Here is a 27,960-nt window from a genome sequence, read left to right on the forward strand (position 1 = left end):
TTTTTTTTTTTTTTTTTTTTTTTTGTATAAATTGTTTGGCATTTGTATTATAAAAATGTATACCCCTTTGTACATATTGTTTTCAAGTTGATTTTCTTTTTCTTTCTCTCTCTCTCTTTTTTTTTTTTTTTTTTTTTTATACTAACAATACAAACGAAGCTCTTAAAGGAATTGTATTGTACATTTTACGTGTATGCACTACAGTTCGCTGTGAATATCGTTGTGTGTACGAAGCATTGGAATAAAGTTCCATATCAAGAAATAATCAATCTCTTTTCGCACCTAATTCAAATTTGATTTATCATACGTTATTTGTGTATGTATAACGTAATAGAATATATAAACCATTTGGAAGATTCACACAGGTAAATATACAAGATTTTATTTTTTAATCTTTTTAGGTTATGAACTATTTTGAATATTTGCATGATGGATAAAAAATGCATGATTTAATTAGATAAATGTGTAGATTACAAAATAGAAACAAAACAGAAATAGAAACAAGTGTATATAAGGTTTTTTGTACGGATTTATTATATAATCAAATAGTTATAATTGTATATAATTCTAAATTAGATATACTGTTACTTTACATAATTCATCTGGTGATTCAAAATAACATGGATCTCTACTTTATGTACAGAGACGGTGCAATAATAATTAATAAACGATCTATAATACAATATTGGTCAACTATCGTTGACATTACTCAACATACAAAGATACAAACTTTTGTATACATATACACGACACTGCAATTATTATTATTTCATTATTTTATTATTATTATTATTATTATTATTATTAATATTATTATTATTTATTTCTCCACGTTTTGTCGTGTCATTAAGAAAATTTTTTTTCTTCCGTAATATACAAGCGTTCAATGATTTATGTTTATATAGAATAAAACTAATATTGTACAACTTTGGAGGAATGTTGTGATGGCATAGCACCAACTTCACTATGATTCAATTACTCAAACTGCAATGGCACTTTACAAATTAAATAATGTGTCTATCATATATATATGTATACATACAATATATCATATATGTCATACACACACACATATATATATAGTTTTATTATATATATATACATACGCGCGTGTATATATATATATATATATACACATAACAGCTTTGTTTATATATATATGTGTGTGTGTTTGTGTATATATACATATACATATATAATTTTTTCTTCATGTAAAACCTACCCAATAACGTAGTAACAATAACAACAGTGGACTGATTTTTTTAGTTCATCCACTTGCGGCAGTTAGGCGCACCACATGCGCATGCTATCTTGTGCTGGTCATCTTCGATATCAAATTTATAATCGTATGCCAGCTGTGAAAGGATTGAAGATATATTTCAGTAAATAATATCAAGCAAATTGTAAGATTTGTCATGACGTTATCGAAAAGGAAGCCAATACCTCTTCACCACGTGAGATTCTTCGTTTTGCAAATATGATAATTCTGAGATCACGCTCGACTTCAACAATTTCAGCGACACAATTGGGATTGCAAGAATGATTAATATATCGGGCAAGTCCACCGCATAAGGTTGCATCAACGACCCTTTCCTCGTCTAATCGGAACATATAAATACCACGATTCTAAAATATAAAAAATAAGAAAGGAGAATATATTTATACAATTAATGAAGGTAATACGAAAATAAGAAAAATGATAAAAGAGTGTATATAAGAAGATCAAACTTTACTTACCCTAGCCTCGTATTGCTTTTCTCTGGTTTCAGCTAATTCAGTTCGTATAATTTCCCCTATATATTCGATGACCATCGTATGTTTTTCAAGATCACGCGCGGCGTACAAACCAAGACCTTGAATCTTGGAACGTGCTAAGTAAACGTTATTTCGCCACTCCTGTTTCATCTTCTTATACTGCGAACTTTTCGAATGTACGAACTGTTTCGAATATGGACAAGCAACTTCACCAGCTACCGTGGCAGTCGGTACAAAATTAGCTCGAGCCGAAGAGCCAGTTCGTTGAGTGTGAGGTCGTTTCCAAGGTAGTTGATTTCGTAATCGGGCTTCGGTTCTTGCACTGCCAGTTGGGTTAATAGCTAAAGGTAATTCTAATAAAGGATTGCGTCCATATTTGAATCTATAATCTGTTAGGGTTTCGATGCCAGGTAAACTTTCAAGAACTCGTACTACAGCTGGTTCCGTAAGCCCGAAAAGATCTTCGCCAGAAACGTAACGTGGAAATAATTGGACACTGTGTGTCGACCTACGAAGTTCAGCAAGAGGCTCGAGGATTCGACTCCAAACGGCTCTTGGCGTAGCATCACGTAATTCGACATCTTCTTGCAATGGTTCCTGTACTAATACCCTGAACTCGGGTCGTCCTGAAACGTCGTGGATAGAACATACGTATCGGCAACGTTTGTTGGGCCTTCTCATGCTCCAATAAAATCGTACGATTTTGTAACCGACCGGATATATGTAATTAGGCGTGTGGAAATTAGCGAGTTGATGAGGAAGTAACTGTCCGACGCTTAAGAAAATTAAACTTCCTACTCTGAGTAGATGATTATGCTCAGAGTGATGCATCACCGCTGCGACTTGTCTATTCTCGTCACGATTTACATAAACTCTTCTAAATACGGACAAGGTTGTCAATTCGTTATCCTTCTCATTTTTCTGTACATGCTGCGAGCAGTAAGTGCTCTGAAATTATCATTAGTACAAAGTTAGCGTTTGACGTTTAAGGAGGTATACACACCACCACGCGTAAAAGATATATACTTACTTTATTCTTATAAAATACGCAACCATCTTTGACCGCACAACCAAGATGATAAACGTTCGTACAACGCATTTTAAAACACTTCACCGTAGCCCCCGGTTTCTCGCAAACGATACAATTTAGTACAAGGCTATGTTGTAAAGCAGTGTCCAAGTTCATCAATGCACCGTTTACCGTCTCGTACACGTCCTCGGACCACAATGCACAGTTCAGATGCACCCATTTGTCAACATCGAAATTAAGTAATCGAGCTGGTCCATCGGCAGTACCATCTCCTTGGCTTTGGCAAAACATGCATCGGCGGCTGTCTTCTGCTTTTGCAGGTATCACGGTCACACCCATACGGAAAAGCATCTACGAATATAATTATAACATCTTATGTGTTGATCGTTTTACAATAATGACAAATGTATCGGTACTGATGCCAAAATATGCATACATCGGTAATTTCCTTGTCAGTGGGTTTTTTATATTTAGTTGCAGGTTGTATCGCGCCCATAGTCCAAGTTTTATATTTTAAACCTCTCCATACTTTCGCAGGCGGAGGTGGTTCACTCGTTTCATTAGTCGGTTCCTCGAGGGCAGCATGCTTCTTTGGTCGCTTTTCCTCCAATAAGTCTTCCTTATTATCGTGCATTTCGAATTCCTCCTCAATTTTGATTCTAACATCCGATTTACTTTCAGGCTCGACTTCCATACTTTCCACGTGATCGATAGATTGCTTAAGTGAAAATTTTTTCTCTTGCATCTTCTTAAAATCATCATCTATTACTTTGGGATCTACCTTTTGACACAAATGATCTACTATTGTCGCAGCCTATAACGAAAGAACAGGTAAATTTTACGCACTAGAAAGATAAATTTTTTCTTCGAATATAATTATTAACTAACTTTTTCTTGCGTGTTCGTAGGTGTCCTGTGCATTAGAGCAAACTGCATGTAACATGCTGCTGAACAAAAACATAATTCGTCACCGGGTTCTGCTTCTTCCTTACTCAAAAATGGTAAATCTGACACTTTTTTTCTTATTAAGCTATTTAATATCACAACATCACAATGACGACAGAATTTGGCAGCACCATTCAAAATACTCTGTATGTCAATTGGTGCTATAAATAAAAAGTTTAGCTTATTTCTTTTCTCAACAGGTCCAACTACATCATACAAATCGAACACGTTTATTTTTTTTTAGGATATCAATTATGATAAATAAAATCATCAAACAATTTAGTTACCTCCTTCTTTGCCATCTTTCCCTTTAGTTCTGTAAAGTCCTAATTTTTGACTAGGAGGAGTAGTGGTACGTTCTACTATCTGGTAACCAGTTGGAGGAGCTATGTTTAGTATATTTGCCAAATCTTTAAGTACACCCATTATATCATCTGCAGCCTGACTGTTCAAAGTCAAGGTAACAGTAACATTTCCGTTCTCCCTTAATGGTGTTGGTGGAGATTTTCCAAGCCTGTACGAGAAGTAGATTTGGTAAAAAACGAAAAAGAAAAAAAGAAAGATAACAACGTAATATTTATTAATACTAATCAGAATATACCTTGGAATTCCTAAGTTTTCTTTATCTTGTTTGGTTGTATCTCTTATATAGGTAGGTTTAAGTCTAATTGGTATAGGAGAAATTAAAGGTATAACAGGTGATACTCGTTTCAACCAATCAGATTCTTCGTCTGACTCTTCTTCGATTAATCTTAATCCTGGGAAGCGAGGGATGAACTCTGGTATCACGCATTCTGGGGATGACGAACTTACTATCGTATCAGGAGAATCAATATCACGATTCGTTACCAAGGAATTTTCTTTCTTTTCATCAGCTGAAATAATAATTTTTATGAAATAAGAAGAAGAACTTAAAAGTTGTTAGTTTGTTACTATCATACGTACAATCATCCAGTTTAAGAGGTGGAAATTCCTGGTCGTAAAATCCTCTCTGTGTAGAAATAGGTTGTTGAGGAGGTAATGGTTCTAATTCACCAAAAGGTTGAGTATTATAATGATCGGAGACACCAGGTATATTAGCAGAACCATATGAACCAATTAAATCTCCAGTTCTGGTATTATAATCTTTTTGGCTTACGATTTTTAATAATTCTCCTGAACCAAAAATAGGACAAACACCATAATTTCTCCCTAATAGAGGTTCCAACACTGCCATTGGTTGAAGTTGCCGTAATTGAATCATAAAATTATCAATAAACGTGTCATAATCTTCGTCTAATCGCGATACTTTTCTACATCGTTTCTTTTGAGGTACCGCTGTTGCGTCCTTGCCTTGACTCTGTTTACGTTTTTGCTGATACTGACGCCTTCTTAACTTTTTGAGATCTAAAAATATGTAAGGTACATTATGATATATCCTGTTCATTAATGAAAGTTATCAGTAATTCTTTAATGATATATATAAATGATATACCAGTTTTATCATCCATAGATCCATCTATAAGCTCCTCTTTGGCAGTAAGAAAGTCTTTGGTATCGGTTAACTGGGTAGGTGTACCACTGGACAGAACTTCATCGAGAATCTCTTTTTTGACTTCTACTAAAGGCACTGAATGTTGTGCATTTGCACCCTGTGACATCTGTGATTGATGACCCATAGAATGGGGCACTGTATGAGGCACTGATGGCTGTACTGAACTAATATGTGTAGATTGTTGTGATGTAGCTATAGATTTTTGAGTTACTGGCAATAGAGGTTGAGACTGTAAAGTCTGAGGGGGTGTAACTGATGGGGCTTGTTGTGTAACGTGAACGTTATTTGAAGTTTGTGATATAGCCTGCGTAATTTTTGCAGGTACAGTCGTAGCTATGGGCTTCGTTTGTGTAACCATTCTCGAAACTATCATAGGCGTTGATGCACGTTGCTGTTGAACTTGAGTAGTATTTGTGATAGCAGGATCATTCGATGTTTTTATCTGAGTTTGGCTAGTATTAGTATCCTGTTGCAAAGAAGACATCGCTTCGCAATTTTTTGCTGACACTGGTGCTACTTGTTTCACAGCTGGAGCAACTGTGGGTTGTTGATTTGCCTGTGTAGTTGTAGACACAGTTTTTGATGTCTGGTTTGTCGTTTGTTGCTTTACCATTGTATCAACGGATCGTTGTTGCGTGAGAGTCGGTGTAGATGTTGCTAACGGTGGTGGGGGTGGTGGTGGCGGCGGCGGTGGCGGCTTCGGAGGTTCTTCTTTCGTCGGTGGACTTTGGACTTTAAGAGGAGTGACCGAATGCGACAGAAACGAAGTCTCCCTAGTAAGAACTTGTTTATTAGCAGGAGATTTGGTAGTTGGTGTTTCATTTAGCATAGGTGGTAATAGGAAGGATGGAGTAGGTGGAACTGGCCTTGCCAATTGTGCTTCCAATGATGGTACTAAAGGCAGACTTGGTCCTTGCGAGCTACTAACTGGCAATGTTGTTGTCGCACATGCCGTATTTTGCAATAATTGTTTCAACAATACATTCTGAGATTCCTCCATTCTGTGAGAGTTTGTTGTTAAGCTACCTTTACCAATTTCTAATTCGTTTCTTGTCGTAACTGTTTTGTCAATACTCGTTTGCATTTTAGAACTTGTCTCATCTTGTTCTTTCTTCCCAGCAGAACTCTGACTTAATCCCTCTAGTTCATTATTTTTATTGTCAATAGGTAAGAGACCTGCAGTTTTATATTGAGATTGCCCAGAACTATGTTGAGCTTGTAAGAGTGTTGAAGTTTGAGACAATGTGGATTGTAATATACTGGTAGTGACGCTAACGTTACTTGTACTAGATGTTACTGTAGGTGGTACAATGGTTCTTACACATTGCATAGATGTACTTATCGCCGTCGAGGTAGAATTAGCGGCAATGCGAGAAGGTATCGACGAACTGTTTGAGCTTACTTGCAATATCGCTTGCAGATTTTGCGTTCTTTGTACGGACGATGGTGGCATAACTGAACTTAATAAATTACTGGCCTGCGTAGGGACAGTATTTGCTCTGTGTCCAGCGATCGTTGGCTTTGCTGAATTTGTACCAGCTAACATAGCATTTAACATTGCATTTGAGGTAATAGATATACCAGTATTAGTCGGTTGTCTAGGAGTTATTACAGAAGATGTTTGTGATGTAAGACAATTTGTTGATTGGGATTGAATTCCACTTGAAGTTACTCGTAGAAATTGTTCAGAAGTTGTTACTTTACAATGACTTGAAATAACGCTGACTGTAGAGTTTGTACTTTCTTTACCCTGTGAAGTGTATGTAGTAGTGGTACATTCAATATCTGTTTTATTTGTATTTGCATGAAGAGACGAGGTCATGCATGTCTGCAAACGAAGGTTCGAATTAGGCTGCGTATTATTAACAGAATTCGAGGAAGATGTACTCGTGGATAAGATCGTTCCTACTTTCGGCGCTGAAACGACCGAAGATACCATAGTAACGATAGTAGGTTGTTGACTGGTTGTACAGTTTTGAGAATGATTTGTTTGTAAAGAAGAAAGTAATGTTCTCAACTGATGCGATACGTTGGCCACGTTTGATGTAAGCTCTGTAGGCTTGGATAAAGGAGAAAGATGAGGTACCGTAGTTGTAGATTTTTGTAATTGAGCTACCGTGCTCACGACTAATGGGACAGTGTGATGCGGTGGACTTTTCTTAGGTATAGATCCTGTAGGCGATGGACTTGTTTTTTGAGGTTTAGGCGACATTTTATTTTCCGAAGATAGAAGATGTTCATTTTCCAAATTTTCTTGCTCCAAGTCCATCAATGAGTCTTGTAAAATATTAAGAGGCAATGTATCCAATGGTGTTGGTAACTGATATATAAGACTCGATTTTCTAGATCTATCTTCATGAAGAATATCGGTATTTGCCATCTCTGGTTTAGAAGATATTATATTGTGAAGCATATCTAATATATCATCTGATGACTCTTCCATTAAATTTCTTTCTTCGTTCAGACAATGCTGTAAATATGGTTTGTTAGATTCTATTTCTGTACAAGATACATTGTCCTTATTCTCTTTATGTTCTTCTTGATTGATATCGCTTATAATTTGATTCGTGCCGGTATCCGCGTTGCTTGTTTCGCTAATAGCTTGCTTTACTACCTCCTTAGTTTTATCTACTTTTGATACTTCTGTGTCTGTCCCATCTTGTTTATTGTCATTTTCAACAGCTGGTTCAGCGTCATTTTCTAAAATATTTACAAGAGACAAATCATCAGCAACAGGCGACATTCTTTTCAATGTGGAGACATTTGATTTTTCATCCGGATGTACATTCTTCTTCCCAGTCATATTATTTTCAGCAGGATTATGAATAGCTTCTAACATACTTTCTAATTCATCTGTTGTATTTAATGGATCATTTTTCTTATCATCCGATACTATTGTATCTGGAATTGCGGCTGAATTAGTATCTACTTTTGAAACAAGATTATCTTTTTCTTGATTCTTTTCTGCATTATCCGTTTCATCTCTTTCATTATTTTCTTTTCCAGTATTCCCAGTATATTCATTTTTATCCTCTTTTGAAGTAACTGCGACAATATCTTTTTTAGGTAGATCAGGTATTGACATTTTTGGTGTTGATAAAGTAACTGATGTAGGCTGAACACTTAATACTAATTTCGTAGGATTACTTGTTGCTTCTGTTGTATTCACGCTCACATTCTGTACAAAACTTGTATATTCAAACTGCGTGTTAGGCGTTGATACTTTTTCTGTTGTTACAATATATGCTGTTGACGTTTCTGTATTGGATGAAGTTACTTTCGGTAGTGTCTTAGTTTCAGGTGTGGCTTGCTGCGAAGTAACTGCTATATTTTCTAAAACCGTTTGGCTAAGTTTAGCTGCTATTTTAGCATCTGCTACAATACTTGCCATATTTGACGATAAAGTAGTTTGTCTTTGAGAATTTGGCGCACTTGTTACTTGTTCCTTTGTCACGCATACAGTCGGAAATGTTGCAGATGATTTAGCAGTTGTATCCGATGTTAATATCGTTGACGATACTGTTATGGCATTTGTTTCGGTTGTCGTACTAGTCGTTGTAAACATAATTGTAGATAAACAGCTAACAGGTAAGCCAATATTTGTCTGTTGTAAACTGGAAGGCGGAATTTGACTGTACGATACACTTTCTGGAAACGTAAATGCCGTTGGGCTTTTTGTTTGTTTAGTTTCTTTTTGAGATTCTGATTGATCCTCATTTGAAGATTCCTTTATAATATTTTCTTTAGGTACATCTAAATTGTTTGTAGTATCTATTTTATCGTTTTCTTCCTCGCAAGATTCTTTAGAGAAATTATCTTCAGGTGATTTCGTACTAGGATCAATAATAACAACTTCTGATTCACTATCCAAAGATACCATAAGATCTTGATCCGGTGAATGATCCATATATGGTCCAGGTGATGGGTCTACACGTAATTCGTCTTGATCAGGTGACTCTGGTGTATCTGTTACTGCCAACAACCTTTTTCCAGACTGAAGCGTTCTTACGATATCCAGTCTTAAGCCTTTTTTATTTCTTGTATGCGAAGGCACAAGATCTTCATCGCTTAATATAGGTTCATCAGTTTGAGATTCCGGATTTTCAATTTCCAAAATTTGTACCAAGTCATGTCCTTGACTACCATCATTAACAAGTGCATGACAGAGAGAGTCGTTACTATCAGCAGATAAATCTACAACCATCCCAGGCTCAAAAAGCACATATTCTTCTTGCATGTCTCCGTCAAGTGTACCTGATATAACATCTACTAACTCTGTATCTCCAAATTGTTCTATGACAGTAATGTCGTCATTATCTCGTTGGGCCGTTGAACTTAATGTTACCTCGGTGTTAACTATCGTCTTATCATCGTCGTAATCAGTAGTATCAGGTATAGGTTCAAGTTTATCACTTGGGCTTCCTAACTGTAATGGACCATTATCAGGTAACGAAGACGTCTGTTTTGATTCTGTAGATGTTGGAGGCGTTTGAGGTGGCGTATGAGAATCATCGTCGAAATCATTATAATCCGCGCAAACTAAAGAATTAATTTTTGACGGTGGTATACCTGTTTTTCTATGTACAACTGATGTATTAGGTTTTTCATCCATATTCAACAGATGAGACTCTGCAGTTTTACCCTTACTAGATTCTGCTTTTGTTGACCACATTGGGGAACCACCTCTTAGACCAAGCTTAAAAAATCCATATCTTCCAAAGTTAGGTATGAATGGTAATGGATTTATTGGATTGTGTGGATTTCCACCTCCTCTATTTGTATGATCTACAGATGTTTGTTCCGGCTGTGATACTGGTTGTTGATGCTGATGTTGAGAAAGTTGTTGTTGTTGTTGTTGTTGCTGCTGCTGCTGTTGTTGTTGTTGATCATTCGATATTACTGCGTTACCTGAATTTTGAGGGGCATAAACTGCATGTGGTGTATGAGGAGTATGTGGTGTTCTTGGCGTTCCCGGATTTTCAACACTTTGTGGTCTATCGGGCATCGCTGGACTATTGCCAGTAGATTGTCGTCTTTGCATTTGCATTGGAGAACCACCAACCATTGGACTACGTGGCATTGGAGAATTTGGTGTTTGTGATGGTGGTGGATGATGTGAATTATTAAGCTGATGTTGTAACATTGGTGACGTTGACGGATGATTACGAGCCATGGGGCTAGGTGGTTGACATTGAGAAACCATTGGAGAAGTGGGGGGATGCGTATGCATTCTTGTATTCATTGGACTCGGTGGTTGAGAAGTCTGACTTAATTGTTGTTGAAGCATAGGTGAACCCATCGTTTGTTGTACCATAGGACTACGTGGCATTGGTGAGCTCGGTGGTTGTCCATAATTTTGCGATATTTGTTGATGGAGCTGTGGACTTGGTGAATTTGCAGGCTGAGATACCATAGGAGAATTTGGAGGTTTTTGCATCGTAGCTCCATGTTGTTGTTGTTGTTGTTGTTGTTGTTGTTGTTGCATTTGTAGAAATTGTTGTTGCCTTTGTTGTTGCTGCAATATTTGTTGCCTTTGTTGTGCCATTTGTAAAGTACGTTGACTTATAGTATTTTGCCCGTCTTGAGTAACGTTATTTGTATCGTGTTGCTGCTGCTGTTGTTGTTGTTGTTGTTGTTGCTGCTGTTGCTGCATAATTTGCTGTCGTTGTAACATTTGTTGATGCTGTTGTTGAGTCATCAATGATTGTTGATTGGGTTGAGGACTTCCAAGTGGAGAACGTTGACCATACACTATTCCTCCTTGTAATTGCATTCTTGGTCTTTGTCCAGGTTCTCCTATTACCGGCGGACGAACGAATCTTTGAGAAAGTGCATGAACTCTAACTCCTTGATCTCCAATAATTTGTTGGGTGTTTCGTGCTTCCGTTGTAAAAGAACCTGGACTCGTAGCATGTCGTCCTGTTATTACCGCGCGATGTTGCGGCGAAGTCATTCTAGTAGCTGATGGGCCACAGATTCCTGGTGACGACATAGCACCTGGACTGAAAGGACTCTCTTCGCCTTGCGAATGAGGCGTCCCTATCCTTGGAGATTGTTGCATATTATGAGGAGACATCGTTCCTGGATTTGCTGTTTGTGGATTACCTGGACTGTGTTGCAACAATGGTGGATTAGGACTATGTTGTATGATCGGCGTAGCTGGTGAATGTTGTATCATATTTGCAGAAACACTTCCAGGGCCTGGACTTTGAGAAACAAGTGCAGCTGGACTATGCATCGGTGAATGTTGGGAAGGAGACATCAGCGGTGAACAAGGTTCACTGTTCTGCGGTTGGGATTGTTTTTGTTGTTGTTTAGTATTATATTCTTGTATTAACATTCCATGTTGTCTCGTTTGCTTTCGGCTAGCATCTAAATGTTTCTGCAATATTGCTTGCTCACTCGAAATTCTTTGAAGTTCGGCAGCATCGTTTTCGGTTAATTCATTTCCTGATTTCCGAAGTTGTCGTTGTTTGCTATTAAGAGACTGCGTGAAATACAAGATGTTAAGAAGACGTAGTATTATTTATACATAGAATATTACTAAGATTTACTATGCTTACTTTTCTTACTTTGCGCAGCTTTTGAACTTCCGTTTCATAATATTTTAATTGTTGTGTTAATACTTGATGTTGGTGATTTAACCACTGTTCGTATTGGAGTTGCATTTGACGATCTTGTTCGTTTACTATGTTTTCTGGTGGAGTCGGTGGTGCTGGTATTTGAGGTATATTGAATGTAGCTACTCTTGCTGTAATGAAAAAAAAAAAGAACAAAAAATTTTATATAACGAATAAAATTATTAATAATTTATGTGGTACTGACGTTCAGGTGGTGTTTGCGTTGCGATTGGTTGTCTGGGTACTTGAACTGCAAGCTTTGCCGCGTCTGGAACTGCTTGCGGCCAATTTTTTCCTGGTGCAGATGGTGGTCTTGGTGTACATGGTGGTCTAATAACAGGAATTCCACCAGGCACTGGTACCATTCCTTGAGGAGGGGATGCTAACGGAGCAGAGCCTAAAACGTCTGCTCTCAGTCTCTCGAAATCACTATCACTTAAAAGAGTTCCACTAGGAGTTGTATTGTCAACTTGTTGTTGTTGTTGCTGCTGTTGTTGTTGTTGTTGCTTTTCTTGCTCTCGTTTCTCTTGTTCCAGAAGATCCTCTAATAGCAACGGTTGCTCCTGTGAACATGACTGCTAACAGTTAAGGTCACTTTCTATTTGTATAGAATAATTTCACATTAGCAAATGCCTTTTTTTGGATATTCAATTGAGACAAACAAGAAAAGAAAAAGAAAAATTGGGGAAAAAGAGAAAAACAATGTGAAAACAACAATAAGATCAACAGAGACAATTTTTTTTTTATCTAGCTTAAATTTTTCTTTTTATATTTATTATGCAATGCATTTCTAATAAACTATGATATAGCTATATAACATTACATAGCATTTAAGTATGTAATTCGGAATAAAACATGGACATGCGAAAATAGTACTAATCAATTATATATATATATATATAAGCATTTGTGAAAATTATATTTATTATATTCGAATGATTTAAAAGGCAATAAAACGTAGAAGAAAGCTAGTTATAATTTTTTAATGTAAAAACAAAAATACTTAATAAATATATTTCGTATGAACTATAAACCTTTTACAAAAAAGATTAAAGTAATCCATTTAAAGTTCATGCATACACAAAATACATTGCACAGTCTTAACATTAAAAATAACTAGTAATAAGATTTTCCAAGCGTAAAAATATATCGTTAAATGAAAAAATAATAACATTGTTTTTTTTTTTTTTTAATGTAACACATGTATATATGAAAAACTTTTGGAATGGCAACTCATATTGATCATCTCTAAAATTTAATTTCAATAAAATATTTATCACTACAATATCATATATATAATAATTCATTAAACAAATTATTATCACTAAAACATTTGATTTTTTTCTTTCTCTTTCTTTTTTTTATGTTAACGAAAATAGTGCAATATGCAATCATCTTGTGTAATACATCCTCATTATTCTCTTTACTATTGCAGGTGATTTTTTGACTATTTGTGCTGAGTGCAAAAAATGCCTCAAGTCTTGCTCACCTGCAGAAGCAAGGGTCTTCGATGAGGGTGAGGTGCCATTGCAGGCGCACCAGAATGAACCACTGGGGCCATTGGTGGACCAGCCACTGGCACTGCGTGCCCTATATGAACTGGGGGCCGCGTCAAGCCCCGCCCACCTGGGCACAGCCCCATCTAGACATGCACCAACACCAAATGCATTGCAAACACCCAGGCCAAAACACCATTTTACCAGCCAATACTTTTAGATTAAATAAATCGCTTGGCTACACCTACGTTGACAGCAAACTTCAATTTCTTTTTGATGCGTAATACAACAAATGTATCTTAAACCCCTTCTCATGTTTTATCTTAAGACATAATCAATCGACTTTATTCTGGCAATTTAATATCGAAATTTCATCTGTGTCTTCGTTCGTTAGCTTCTAAATTAATAAAAACTGTTTATTTCATTTCCAAGTCTTGAAATAATCTGCATAGTACTAAACTTATTAAACTTATTAAACAAAAGTTTTGGAAAATTAAAAAAATACAAATTTACGAAAAAAGGAAAAGAATAAATAAATAAAAAATAAAGATTAGAGAACAAAAAAAAAAGAAAAAAAAAAAAAAAGAAAAAGAAACAGAAAAAGAAACAAAGAAAAATAAAAAAAGAATACGTTAATACCAAATATATCATGAATTTGCATGAGATCAAGTTCTTTTTTATTTTGCGGTTAGAAGGGTGTTAAATGTAATTAGATACTGGATATGAAAGCGATGCAGAAATTAGGAAACATAAGAAATATGTTATCTATACAAACCTGTATAGGACCAGGGTATGGTGGTGGTGGTCCAGGGTACGGTGGTGGTGGAGGGGGCGGCGGTGGTGGAGGTGCAAGTGGCAAACGTGGTCCGATCATATGGTTCACTGTTACTACGCGACCAGCCACATTTTGGACTCCAGCAACCCTCATACCAAGACGTTGTTGTTGAGCAACTATATATAATTTAATAATTTTTTTTTTAAATATATACAAGTCAAGGATAAAAATCAAATCAATTGTGTACGAGTACAAAATTGGATCATATATTACCTTGTATATGTGTTTGTGGTACTCTTTGAGGATGTCCAGGAAATGTGGAAGGATAGCTGACGGTAACTGTATTGGTCGATGTAACGACACCAACAGCTCCATCAGGAGATAATATTCGAGTTCCTGGAGGCATAGGTCGTCCCATTGCCGCTGCTTGTTGTACATGCTGATGCATTTGTTGTTGTACAACAACAGCTTGAGGATGCGATTGTGGTAAAATTGCCGATTGTTGTTGAGGTGCTTGTGGAGTTGCACTTAAAGATGTCATTGCTTGTACTTGTGTCGGTACAGTAGTTGTATCAGTCGATGTTTGTACAGTGCTCACTGTACATTTTTCGCTGATACCAGTGAGTACTCTACCTGTTCCAGCTAAATCTTCCGATTTGTGCTCTTCTTCTTTAGACTCCTTCTTTTGCTTTTCTTCTTTCGTTTCTACCTCAACTTGTTCCAATTCTAAGTCGAGAATATTAGTTTTATCACCTCCAGTTATATTATTTAATTCGGGATCTGCATATTCCAAAATATTAAAATCTGCACCCATTTCAGCTGTGAAGAACGAATTACAAACATTACATACAGATATTTTATAAAGTCGAACAAATTTGTATATTCAGGCAGAATATTCTACTTACCAAGGAGTTCATCATCGTCGTCACCTAAATCACCTAATATTGCACTCACGCCCTCGACCTCGACCATTGGTGCTCCTTCCTCTTGTTCTAATTTCTCAAGTTCGGCAGTTACATTGTATGGAATTTCTGACGCTTCCGGAGTGCTAGTAGTTTCATTAACAGTCGATTGCATAAGAGTTGGTCTAACCAATCCTTGCGTTCCTAGCATACGCATTCCTTGAGTTAAATTATCTTGACCTGGTCGTACCATACGCTGTCCAAGAGCTTGTCCTTGACTTGGTTCTTAGTATTAAAAAATAAAAAAAAAATAAATAAATAAATAAAAAAAGAATTATTATTTTTTCTCTTCGTGTATAAAATAGAAAATATAATATGAATTATAGAATACCTGGAAATCTTTGTTGCTGTAGTACGTCATAAGATTCTGGAAGTGTATTTCTAGCGGTTGGCATCCGAGTTTGTAAAGGTTGCGTACCTTGAAAATGCTGTTGTGGAATACTTGCATTAACCTGTGGTCGCTGTAATAACATTCTAGCGCGTGAATCAATAGCTTGAAGTCTCGCATCCATGTTTACAGGATGTCTCGAAGTTATTCCTAAACACACGTAATTAATGATATTTATTATTTACATCGCAATTAAATTAAATTGTTGTTTTCAACAACACTTGAATCATACCTATTGAATTCCTTATTAAAACATTTGGTTGAAGTGGCATCCGTGGTCTTACGACACTTGGTGGAAGTGGATGCCTAAATGTACCTTCTCCAGTATTGTTATTGGATTGAGAATGTTGCGGAAGCTGCACATGACCTGTTTCAAATTGTCCCTGATTTCCATCAGAATTATTTTGTCCATCTTTAAAACAAGCATATAAAAGATGATTAAAATCTTATTGAAGATCCATAATAAAGGGTATTTAATTATTCCGCAGTACGATAATCTACCTGGATTCCAAGAAGCATTAACAGATTCAATTTTCTTATTAAATTGTTGCCTTTGGAGAAGATCGCGCAATTGCCTGTTAACTTCTGGCTGTTGATTGAATACTTCTTGCTGTTGCGATTCTTGCCGAGATTCTGATCTTGGTGAGGGGTAATTTGGAACAGGTGATGGTGTTGGTGGTTGATTACTATAGGGATCAGGAGTACGAGATGGAGCATATACATGAGTAGTGGGTCGTGGTGTGGGTGGATTAAACATTGGTCTTGGTGTACCTGGTGGTTGTGAGAACACTTCATTTCTTGGTGATGTAGAATATGAAGGTGTACCAGATATTTGTGACCTAGGTGTTTGGGAAGCCTGAGAGAAAGCTTCGTTTGTGTCGAAGCGTTGAAAATGATCTTGAGACTGAGAGGATGCAGGAGACTGAGGAAAATCATGGGGAGATTGAGGAGCTTGAGGTGAGAATGGAGAAGGTGGTTGTGTGAAATTGTTTGGCATGCCTGGCCTGACCACGGTTCCAACTGGACGTGTAACCGTTGCACAAGGTTGAGCACGAGGCGGTATACCTTGATGAGGACTTGGTGGAGCTACCCCTCTTGTTACTTTAACTGGAGGTGTTGCAAAGGTACCACGTGATCCGGGGGATGGGGATGCAAGTGGTCCTAAATGATTTCCCTCCTAAAAGATTTATATAAAAATTATATATAAAAATATTGATAAAGATTATGAATATTAATGTGTTCAGATATATATATAAATTTGAACATACCTGTGATGTTGAAACTTGAAGTTGTGTTGTTAATCCTGTTGGATTATCAGTATTTAATTGTGATGTGTTATCTTCGTTTATTTGTCTATGCACTCTGGCTATAGCTGTTGTAGAAATTTGTAAACATGATAATATAAATATAATATATTAGATCAATGTACAATGTAATTATACATACCATGTACACGTTGTTCTTGAATTACTTGTTGTTGAATCTGTGCTTGTTGCTGACGTAGAGCTTGCAGTTGTTTCCACTGACGTTCCTGTTCTGCTTCTCTACTAGAACGGTCTCTGTTGGAAAGTCTTTCTTGTTCCTGTTAAAAAATAATTTGTTAAAAACATGATAAATATATAGAAAAAGATCATTATATCCTTCTTGGATGAGTACAAAAAAAAAGAAAAAAAAAAAAAAAAAAAGAAAAAAGAAAAAGAAACAAAGAAAAAAAAGAAAAGAAAAAAATGTATAAATAGAATTGAATGAATTTCGATTTATGAAAGAATAATATATAATATTAATTGTTATTTATATGGAATTATTAATTAAAAATGTAATAGTATTATTTTTAGGATATAATGACCTATTAACCAAATCATTTCTGGAGCAATATAAAATACAAGGCATTAATGACAATCAGCCAAAATGTTTTATTACAACATTCACAAAAACATACTGGCATGATACTAAAATTAAATTTATCAACAAGACCTTATTTCCACATGTGCAACTTATTAGGAACAACCAGCCACCATCTAAAAAAAATATTTTCATACTCCATTTATATTGAAAGTTCATTATGTTAAAATAAAACAATCACGAACTTTCTCATCATCACAGATTTTTTATAAATATTACTCATGCACAAAAATTATAAAGATTAATAAAAGAAAAAATTTTCAATAAATAAAGTAAGCATAATACAGAATGAGTTTACAGCTATAATAAATTTATAAAATATAAAATTACATATGTTAAATAAATGTTAATCATTTATAATTGAAAACAATATTAAACTAAAGCAATGAAATATCTATTGGAACATCTATTGTATTTTTTTTTTTTTTTAAGATATTAAATTTTTTGAGATCAGAAATTATTTTTATTAATGTAAGTAGACTTCCCAAATAATTTAAAAAATGCAATATATCAACCTATATAAACTACGAATATATATTAATGATATCCTTTACTTAAATATTTTCCTTCGTGACTAGTTATTGTAAAAAAAAAAAAAAAAAAAAAAAAGAATGAAAAAAAAGGAGAAAAATTCTGATATAATGCAAAAAAAAAAAAAAGTTCAATAAAAATAATTGATAAAAATATCTGAAAGTGTAGGTAGTAAAAACAATTAGTATAATAAACGTGTAAATATTGTACGAACAAACAATTCTACAACATATCACAACGTATATCTACTAAACACTTTTAACGATGTTCGTAAAAAGCTTAACGTTTTACTACATAATGAGGGTCATAATGGGTGTTGTTTTTTTTTTTGTGGAATACATAGTAAAAAAGGATTCGATATGATATTAAGGAAAAGGGAAGAAAAAGAAACGTAAATGGATGCCTTTAACATGCCAAATGATTTGAGAGATATATAATATTAAAAAAATTATATATATAAAAAAAAAAAATAAATAAAATAAAATAAAATAAAATAAAATAAAAAAAAAAATAAAAAGAAAAATAAAAAAAGGTATGAAATATTCCAACTTACAATTATCGTGGGTAATATCATGGCCATACAAAAGAAACAGATCGTTTGCACATGAAATATCGAAGTTTTGTTCATTCCAACTAAACGACGAAAAAATTGAATCTCATATCAAGAACTATAATAATGCAACATCAAAGTGATCCTATTCGAACGTGACCAATGTCCTGAAATATTTCGGTGTTTATGTAATTAAAGATTACATCAACGTCCATATTAAATATCATATTTCAGGGCTATGGTATGTACACTTATATATCAACGAACGTACAATTGTATTGCAAAATAAATCTGCATGATTGTTCTTTATATCTTTGCTCTAAAAGGACAACAAAACGAAAAAACAAAAAACAAAAAAATGAAAAAGAGAAAAGAAAAAAAAAAAAAATAGAAAAAAAAAAGATTAAAAAAAGTCAAATAAATGTATGTATATATGAAGAAAAAAAAAAAGGTAAAAAAAAAAAAATAAATAAATAAATAAAAAAATAAAGAAAAAAAATAAAAAAATAAAGAACACTAAGTCTCGATCAGATACGTGGCACAAGGCAAGACACTAGAGGCACAGAATAGGTGGCTCACCATAGCCGGGGTCTGTACAGGTACAGTGTGAATAATTGCAGTGGGTGGCGGATCGTAGTGCTCCTGGCTCAAGGAGGGGAGGGTGCGCATGATTTCAGATGGGGTGAGCACTCTAATCTGGTGGTCTACCGAGGATAATTGGCGGGCAGGAGCTGCCCCCACCATCACGTTAGCAGTGGGGGATGCCTGAGGAATAGCCAGACTGTTAGAGACAGTACTGGTACTGATCGTAATATGAGAAGGTGTAGGACGTTGTTGGGATGGTGACGTTTGATGCTGCCCTTCACCGGCGCCCGTGTTGCAGTAAGAAGAAGCAGTTGCTGATGTGCAAGGCGTGGCTGGCGACTGAGCTACTCTAGCCTGGCCACCCGTAATCTCTTGGTGCGCCAGGCTGTTAATGGAACTGATAGAATTGACAGAACTGGGTCTGGGTGAAGAAGACGGGGTTGTGGAAGTTGGCGAAGGACTTGGGGAAATAGATGTTAGCTGCTTCGGCGGTCCCTGCACCGCACACACCTCCGCATGATGATTACTGCTAGCTGTTGGCACCGTCACTCCTGTTGCAGATACGGACATTCCACTCTTTTCTTGCGGCTTTTCACTGCTCACTGAAGTCAAAAGTCCAATTTGCCTTTGGTTGGAGGCCATAGCTACTACTGGAGAAACTTGAGCTGATGTCATAGCAGTGACAGGTTTGGTGATGATGGTAGGTGCGCTTGATGCAGTGACTGGGGTCGTGCTTGGTATTTCCTTGGATATCTGTCGGTTCAAGGGGTGCCACGTTCACACACTTTTACGTTACAGTACTCATGGTTTATATACTTCCAAGACACATCATACAGGGTAATAATAGAAATTTCAACTCTGCGTAGTTGACAGGAATCTTTTGGGGAAACTATTAGCGGGATCTATAGACAATGTAAGTACTCCTATAATATGGGAAAATTCTCGATTTCAATGATTATCCGAATCGGCGAGAGAAAGAGAGAGAGAAAGAGAGAGAGAGAGAGAGAGAGAGAGAGAGAGAGAGAGAGAGAGAGAGAGAGAGAGAGAGAGAGAGAAAGAGAGAGAGAGAAAGATAATGTTTTGTTAGATAATTAATATATTAAATTTCTATGATCTTGCACTTTGATAATGCACATGGAATTAGACAATTACATTTAGAATAACAATAAAAGAAAATATATCAAATATGTACCCATGTAAAGTTATTGCAAAGTTAGTAAGTCGTATTATGAAACAAGGCACAACATCTCATCTTGTTGTATTTAATCTCATTGTATATATATATATATTTAATAAAAATATCAATTACTAAGATATTACTATATGCTGAATATTTAATATATATATATATATATATATATATATATATATATATATATATATACATACGTATCTAAGTTTATCATAGTGTAATTATACTCGATATATTAATATATGTATTTGCGATGAGATGTAAAGAATAAGCTTGTTAGTTGTAATTTGTATGTTAGCACAAAACACCATTTAAAATGAAAACGGATACGTTTCACGAAAATGTCACGCTCTCTTTTCTAACTTTGCACCGCGCGATAGGAATCCAAGAAATTATTCTTACCTGTTGCGTTTTCTTCATACGAATTGCTGCTCTGTTATCTCGTGCTTGAGTTAGATAAGGAGCTTTCTTTTCGTTAGGTAGAGCACGCCACTTTTTTAAAATTTGTTTACACCTTTCAGACCAAGCTGAAAATTATATATCAAACGTATAATTATATTGTTTACGAATTACATATTTAGATATCAAACCGAATAAATTTTTCTATCACCTGGATATTCCGTTTTCCATTCTGGATGATTAATATTAGCATAAAGTACTGAAGATATTGTTGCTCCAGTACCTAATGCTTCATCAGCCTCCATTTTAAGATTACTTCTTTGGTTGTAAGATATCGCGGCACCACTCACTGGAGCACTTCCTTCGTCTTCAGGATTTACCCAAGGACTCGGTGGTTCTGAGAATGCTGGACTAAATTGTGGACTACTGTAAAATTATAATTTGCAAATGCTAACTTAATAAAAATTTTGTTAATGTATTCATCAAGTACATATTTCATTAATTAAGTTCAACGTGTAAATTTGATAAAAATGAAATTTAACGTACTTGCTATATTCCGAATGATACGGGGATGGTGGTGGAAAACTCATAGGAGAATTTAAATTTGATTGCCCAACTGGAGGTAATGTACCAGGTACTTGCGGTCTTGCAAGAGGTAAAGCTGTTTGCATACCTTTATAAATGATTACATAAATGTTTGGTAAATAATTATATTTGTTATTAAAATTATTTGAATGATAATAATGTGTTTTTTTACCAGGATGTGGTGAAGGTGAAACAAGAGGTGTCGTGGAAGATGATGGATGTGGAGGTTGAGCTTGAACAGAAAACACCGATGATTCTTGCGATTCTTGCGATTCATCCGTAAGAACTCCTTTGAATATTTCTTCGATATCTTTACTATCCATATTGGGTAAACCTGTGCGAACATATGAACGTTAAGTTTTTCATTTTGTTTTTCTTTATTTATTCATTTAATTTTTATCAAAATGTCAACAAATTTTAATCATACATATATCCATACAACTGATACGTACCAATATCTCTGACCATTGATTCCAAATTAAAATGTGGACTAAGAATGTCTGTTAATTCATCCTTAGAAGTACCTTGCGTATCATCTAATTCATCTAAAGCTTCGCTAGCTTTAGCTAATTCTTCATCTGGTTCATTCATAATAGTATTTACAAGTTCACTATCAAGTATGTCACCAGAAATTGGTAATATATCACCAAGTGCTTCGGTATCGCTGCCATCGTCATCCATCATTTCTTCTCGTTTTATTGGCTGTTCTACCGGCAATTTATCTTCCTCTTTTTCTTGCTTAGCTTTAACTTGTTCCATTGCCTTCAATTCATCTTGCGATAATTGAATAGTATCTGCATTAGCAGAAACGTTGCGTTCACCATCGGACTCGCTACTACTTTCAAGATCTTTATCTTTGGTAGTATCCATAAGGTCTTTGCCAAAGAATGCTTCTTGCATATAGAGTGGAAAACATTCGGATAATTTTGTCTTTGGTTTTCGCCTCTGTGGTTTTCTACGTGGTTTGTCATCTGCCATTCCCATTACTGAATCTGCTATTTTTTCTGGATCCCCTTCCTCCTCTTTATCCTTACGAGTACCTCTTATTCTGACAATGAATCCACCAATGCCAAGCTTTTGTAAGTTACGCTGGCGTTTGCGTCTTAAAACTGGTATGCCATTTTCAGTCGTATAAATACTGAATCCTTCCGGTGGCGGCTGATCTCCACGTGGCGTCCATACCATACCTTCTTTAAGTACCTCAGTAGGTTCGTCTTTAACATCTACTAGATCCAATTTTCCATTATCTTCTAACGAATTGTCTAAACTACCACCAGCCACAACAGATTCTATCGTGGCCATAATGTCTGCCTCTTTATCTATCAGGGGAAGCATTTTTCTTCTTTTTTTCCTCGTTTGTTGATGTTCCGATGTTAAAGATTTAATGTGATTCATACCAGCCTCGGATAAATATACACCATCTACTAAATACTGTTGAGAAGACGGTTTGTATAATTCAGGGCTTCGCACAGTTGGAGGTGGCGAACGAGAATATTTGTTTGGTTGGAGCTTAGATTGGTTACACAAAAGATGTGGCGGGAGTATGTCTCTCGGACGACAAAGTATACAAATATATCCTTCCTCGGCACATTTTTCTGCATCTGCTTCCGATTTAATGGAATCGCATGCACAATGTAACCATCTCTCACACTGAATGCACTGTATTATGAGATCGCCCTCGTTATATGCTTCTTGACAAGATATGCATGCAGTATGAGAAGCGCATGGACCACATTGAGTATAATTTTTTTGCCAGCTGCTGTTAAATCCTGGATCATTTGAACCACATGTTTGGCACTGTGCACACCACTTACATTTCCATGTTCCATGAGGCACGTAATCTAACGGTGGATCCATACAATAGATATGATAACTGATATCACAATCATCGCATAATATTAAGCGACCTTCGTCATTTCTTTCACCGCAACCTTCGCATACTGTACAATCAAGGCACCGCCAACCTTTTTGTAATATTACCTTAGTAACTTTAACATTAGCACAGTAAGGATGGTAGCATTGTCCACATTGTGCACAAGCAATTAAACATCCTTCCTGATCAGTTCCTATCGCACCACACATAACGCAAATATCTTGAGTTAATACAAATTTATCTTTTGCAGAGCATAATACTAATCTGTTTTCTACGCCTGGCTCATCTTCTTTCGAAAAAGAATCTGAACTTGGTCTCTGAAATTATAAAAGAAAAAGAAAACAATTAACATGATAACGAATGTAAACATATTTTTTTTTATATACTCTATTGTTTATGGAAACACACAGATAGACAGAGAGAGAGAGAGAGAGAGAGAGAGAAAAGTTTGTTTACCTGCAATCCTACCCCTGGTACTCCAAAAATACCTCTCATCTTGGCTTTGGGACCTCTTTTTCTGCCAAATTCATTCATCTTCTGACGTTTTTGATAGCCCAGTTTACCCACGCCTTTCGGTCGACCTATCATGGCTCCTCCTAGGCCTAATCTCTTTTTAGCAATTTTAGACGCACAGAAGGGTTTTCCTTTTCCAAGACCAATGGAATATAATGCCTCTTCCGAACTTCCTTGATAATCGACCTCGGACGAATCTCCATCTCCATACAAGCTCTCTTGCGATGCGCTGAGGCTAAAGTCACCTGTATAATCATCAACATTGTCTTTTCTTTTTACAATAGCCATATTTTTACAATGAAGACAAACATATTCATAATCAGGTTTGGCTTCCTTGCGATGCTGATAAGTCAATGGGTCAGCCTCTGGATCACAGGTACCATGAACAAATTTTTTACACGCACTGCACTGTACCATTTCTCTATATGCAGCTGCTCGATATGCTTTTCTGCAAAGTGGACAAGAAAAACCCTTGTTCCTTTGTTGGTAACACGAGTCACAAACAGTATAATGAGAATGCCAACGCGATGATAATCCTGCGCCGGGTGTACGCGAGCCACAATCCGTACATACTCTACAGCATTTACACTTCCAACCATATTTAGGTATTGATGTAACGATAGGTCGTAAACAACCAGGATGATACGCTTTATCGCACCTCTCACATAACATTACTTTCGAAACATCTTCTGGTTGACGACAAACCTGACACACACGACAGGTTACACATTGCCAACCAGCACGTACTCCTGGTAGAAGTGCTAAACCAACACAACTACCATGATAATGTTGTCCACATATAGAGCACATTACTAAGTTAGAAACATCTCCCATTCCAAAACACTGCATACAAGTGACATCACCGTTTACTAAATCAAAACATAAAAGAACTTTAATATTTGTTACTGTTAATCTACAATATATACGGTTTATATATCTAGGCTATATTTACTACAATATATCTAATTAATAAAAAAACTTACACAATAATGGAACTTGTCCCAAATGTTGGCTACAAAAAAGTGATAAAGTTTTTGTATCTTGGAAACAACTTGAAGCTGCAGCACATGGTAAATGAAAATAACGATTGCACGATGCCACCTGTTGAATCGAAGCGAATATATATATATATATATATACACACACACACACACATACACATACATATATATATATATATATCATTGTTTCTTTGTAAATAATTAATAAAATTACAAAATACGTACTTTACAAGCAATTCCAGCTCCATAATGAGAACAATAAGCACACCGCCGAGATGAAGCTTGCACTATTGCAGGGCTGATGAGATCAGTTGCGAGATCTTGGTTGTTACTCGACCAGATCGCGCAAGACTGATGAACATAATAATGCCCTGTTTGTTCAAATAATATTCCTATTTCTGGCTCTTCCAAAAATCCAACTATAGTTAATTCCTCTACTGGTTCCGTAAAGTTGGTAAGACTAGTATTTCTAAACATATCATGCATATGAAATAATAAGCGTTCATTTAAAAAAATTAATATATTGTTTAAATTAATATTATACCTGCACTTAGCCAAACTCTTTTGCCTGCGACAGGTAACAGCACCTGGACCTACTGCACGGGGACTTTTATCACCAGCAGAAACATCCATGAGTTGTTCAGTCGTTTCTTCCCGATTTATATTTTTTTCAGGAGTGAAACCTTCAGGGCATGATAATCTTAGTAATTCGCCTTGACCCAACTGACTTCGTTCACTCAAATTGCATAGAGCACAAACTTTTCCTGGCCTAATAATATCATTGTTTATGCGTTAACAATTAATTTTCATTTATTATGATTAATTATTATATATGGAAATTTATATAAAACAAATGTATAAGTAAAATTACCATTGTTCTGGGAAGTATGGTGGTTCCTCTGGAGCAGGCATAGATCTTTCTGTATTCAATCCTTCCCCGTCAGGTGTGCTGTCTTCACCGATACGAAGAGGACTTGGAGATTCGGAATGGGTATCATCATCTTTACTTTTTGTCCTACGTGGCATACCTCTCATATACCCAAGCCTAAAAAGCAAAATTTTTTATAAAATAATCACTCTATCGACTAAACACGAAAATATTATTTTTAATGAAAAACAATATTTTTTTTTGCAAAATATTTACCCTTTACCCCTTGTTGTACCTCTACCAAAAGATCTTCTAGTACCTCCACCACGGGTGATACCGTATGGACGTTCTTTCCTTGGTCTTCCTGGGCCACGCCTTATACTTAGTGGCTTGCCACCAGGCAGTGGAAACTTTTGGTATCGCAAAGGGTCAGGAAATGCTTCTTCAGGAGTAACTATAATGGAATGTACAGTTTCTTACAAATATATGGACTACAGCAATTATACAATATATAGAAACAATATTTTTTTTTTATTTGGATACTAACGGTTACCAAGGGAAGGAGCTGGACCCAGCAATTGATCTGAATTTGCTGGTGAAGCAGGAATTCCTGTAGTCTCTTCGTCTTCATCTTCACCATCAGAGGCATCATCCAGCTCCATTTCCTCCTCGCCTTCAAGGCGCTCTTCATCGTCCATGACACCTTTACAGGAGTCAAAGTGCTATGGGTACCTATAGAATTAAAGAATTAAAACTATGATTACTCTACCAAAAATTACTAGATGTTTAGCTTTAAGAATGAAAATAAGAATATATATCTTGAAAGTAGAACATTCCGTATAAAGTTATAATTTAATATTATCATAACCACAATGTTATCTAGCTAAATATATCCAATAAAATAGTATATTACTTAAATCATATCAGAAATTTATATGTACATATATATATGTATATGTATATATGTGTATATATATACATGTTAAAAATAGATAGATTAAAATTACTTTGAAATTCTTTGTTCGCTCCGATAGAATATTTTATTGTATTTTGACATTAGAAAATCCACACACAGATTCTAAATTCTATTAATAATTATCACAGAAACAGATACTTGGATATAAAATTAGTTTAGAAAAATTTAACACAAAAGACGAACGAAACAACTTAGATCGTACAGAATCAAGAACCATTAACCCGGACTCATTGCTTGGAGCAAAAGTAAAATCTCATAGAAATTAATTTCCACGATAAATAACGATATATTGGGATAAATTCGGAGTCGTATAATAGCAGATGTATATATATAAAAACGTTATTTCAAACGATCCACTTGTATATTACATGTTGTAAATGATTTTCAAATTTTTTATAATAATTTGTTCATGAAAAAAAAAAACAAAAAGAAAGAAATTTACAGATAAACCGTAAAGGAAAACTAAAGAGAAAGAAAGAAAGAAAAAAAAAAGGAAGAGAGAGAGAAAGAGAGAGAGAGAGAGAGAGAGAGAGAGAGAGAGAGAGAGAGAGAAAGAGAGATAGATAGATATAGAGAAAGAGAGAAAGAGAGAGAAAGAGAGAGAAAGAGGGAGAGAGAGAAAGAGAGAGAGAGAGAGAGAGAGAGGAGAGGCGCGAATTTAATGAAGGAAGAATACGATAAAATAGAAAATAGGCGCGATTCCGTCTTAACTCACATCCTCGGTTCCCCTTTACGATTTAGAGCTCGGCCGCGGTAGGATGGCGTGCCGCTCGGAGATCGGCGGTCATTCCGCCACTGGGGAAATACCGAGACACTTCACCGCGCAAATCACACTTCTCATCGTGGAAACTATCACAAAATGCTTCGGTAAAAGAAGAAGATGTCCTAATTCGTGCTGGTAAGTAGCACGTTTTCCAACGATCCGAGATGATATATAAATCTTCGTTTGATTTCCTCGTAAGGAGGAAAGCCGAGGAGGATTTTGTTGGCACGGCCTTAACAGCGACAGTACGCCATTGCTATGTCAGGGTTTGCAGGCTATAAACACACCACGGAGGACGCCCGTCCTCTGTACTAGCCTCACGTACCTTCCAGTTACTGTTGCCTCCTTCTCAGATTCATGGCGATTTTACACGTGGAATTGTCCGGATCTTCATCAAAATACGCACGGTCAATGCAAGTAAACATCTTGTAGCAACAGAAAAAAATGTCACAAGCTGCTCGAACGGAAGAGTACACGACGGTTCGAAGGGCTAAAGTCACGGAGTCCGGATGTGCTAACGGAATCAGACTGTCCACCCGTTATAACACGTGTATAATGGCGTCCTCTGGACGGTAGAAACTCGAGAGCACAGTATATATACGTATATGTGTGTGTATGTGTTGTATGTATACAGAAGTGTGTTTATATATATATATATATATATATATATATATATATTAGTAGAGAATAATCCTCAATCGAATCTCTTTCATTTTA

At 35.8% G+C, this 27,960-nt stretch overlaps 1 protein-coding gene and 1 long non-coding RNA gene across 13 annotated transcripts; one reads left to right on the forward strand and one right to left on the reverse strand.

The window, feature by feature from the left end:
- LOC122627716 lies at positions 1-13,458 on the forward strand. 2 transcript variants are annotated; one of them, XR_006326922.1, is made up of 4 exons: positions 1-365; positions 3,467-3,616; positions 3,694-3,786; positions 13,320-13,458. It is a non-coding gene; the product is annotated as an uncharacterized LOC122627716 (long non-coding RNA). The 2 variants fall into 2 exon arrangements; XR_006326923.1 differs by lacking the exon at positions 13,320-13,458 and adding an exon at positions 3,931-3,972.
- Positions 1,122-27,816, reverse strand: LOC122627709 (histone-lysine N-methyltransferase 2C-like). 11 transcript variants are annotated; one of them, XM_043809054.1, is made up of 35 exons: positions 27,569-27,816; positions 26,052-26,236; positions 25,781-25,958; positions 25,508-25,681; positions 25,181-25,405; positions 24,862-25,105; positions 24,619-24,736; positions 23,579-24,504; positions 21,702-23,439; positions 21,422-21,583; positions 21,211-21,337; positions 20,876-21,090; positions 20,668-20,792; positions 19,068-19,826; positions 16,952-17,087; positions 16,774-16,877; positions 16,007-16,682; positions 15,738-15,917; positions 15,449-15,655; positions 15,061-15,342; positions 14,429-14,974; positions 14,156-14,331; positions 13,374-13,526; positions 12,090-12,459; positions 11,828-12,015; positions 5,205-11,751; positions 4,676-5,116; positions 4,332-4,605; positions 4,018-4,244; positions 3,674-3,936; positions 3,222-3,599; positions 2,786-3,136; positions 1,738-2,703; positions 1,444-1,626; positions 1,122-1,355 (listed from the first exon to the last, which is right to left on the reverse strand). In XM_043809054.1, the coding sequence occupies exons 2-35, from the start codon at positions 26,200-26,202 to the stop codon at positions 1,263-1,265; spliced, it is 17,883 nt and encodes a 5,960-aa protein (XP_043664989.1). In that variant the 5' UTR covers positions 26,203-26,236; positions 27,569-27,816; the 3' UTR covers positions 1,122-1,262. The 11 variants fall into 11 exon arrangements, with proteins under 11 accessions (XP_043664989.1, XP_043664995.1, XP_043664992.1 ...); XM_043809060.1 differs by lacking the exon at positions 27,569-27,816 and adding an exon at positions 27,196-27,331 and having other exon boundaries at positions 19,584-19,826; XM_043809057.1 differs by lacking the exon at positions 27,569-27,816 and adding an exon at positions 27,196-27,331 and having other exon boundaries at positions 16,774-16,808.
- Positions 27,817-27,960: the final 144 nt, after the last annotated feature.

This window comes from Vespula pensylvanica, chromosome 3, assembly GCF_014466175.1.
Source record: "Vespula pensylvanica isolate Volc-1 chromosome 3, ASM1446617v1, whole genome shotgun sequence".
In the NCBI taxonomy this organism is placed as follows: domain Eukaryota; kingdom Metazoa; phylum Arthropoda; class Insecta; order Hymenoptera; family Vespidae; genus Vespula; species Vespula pensylvanica.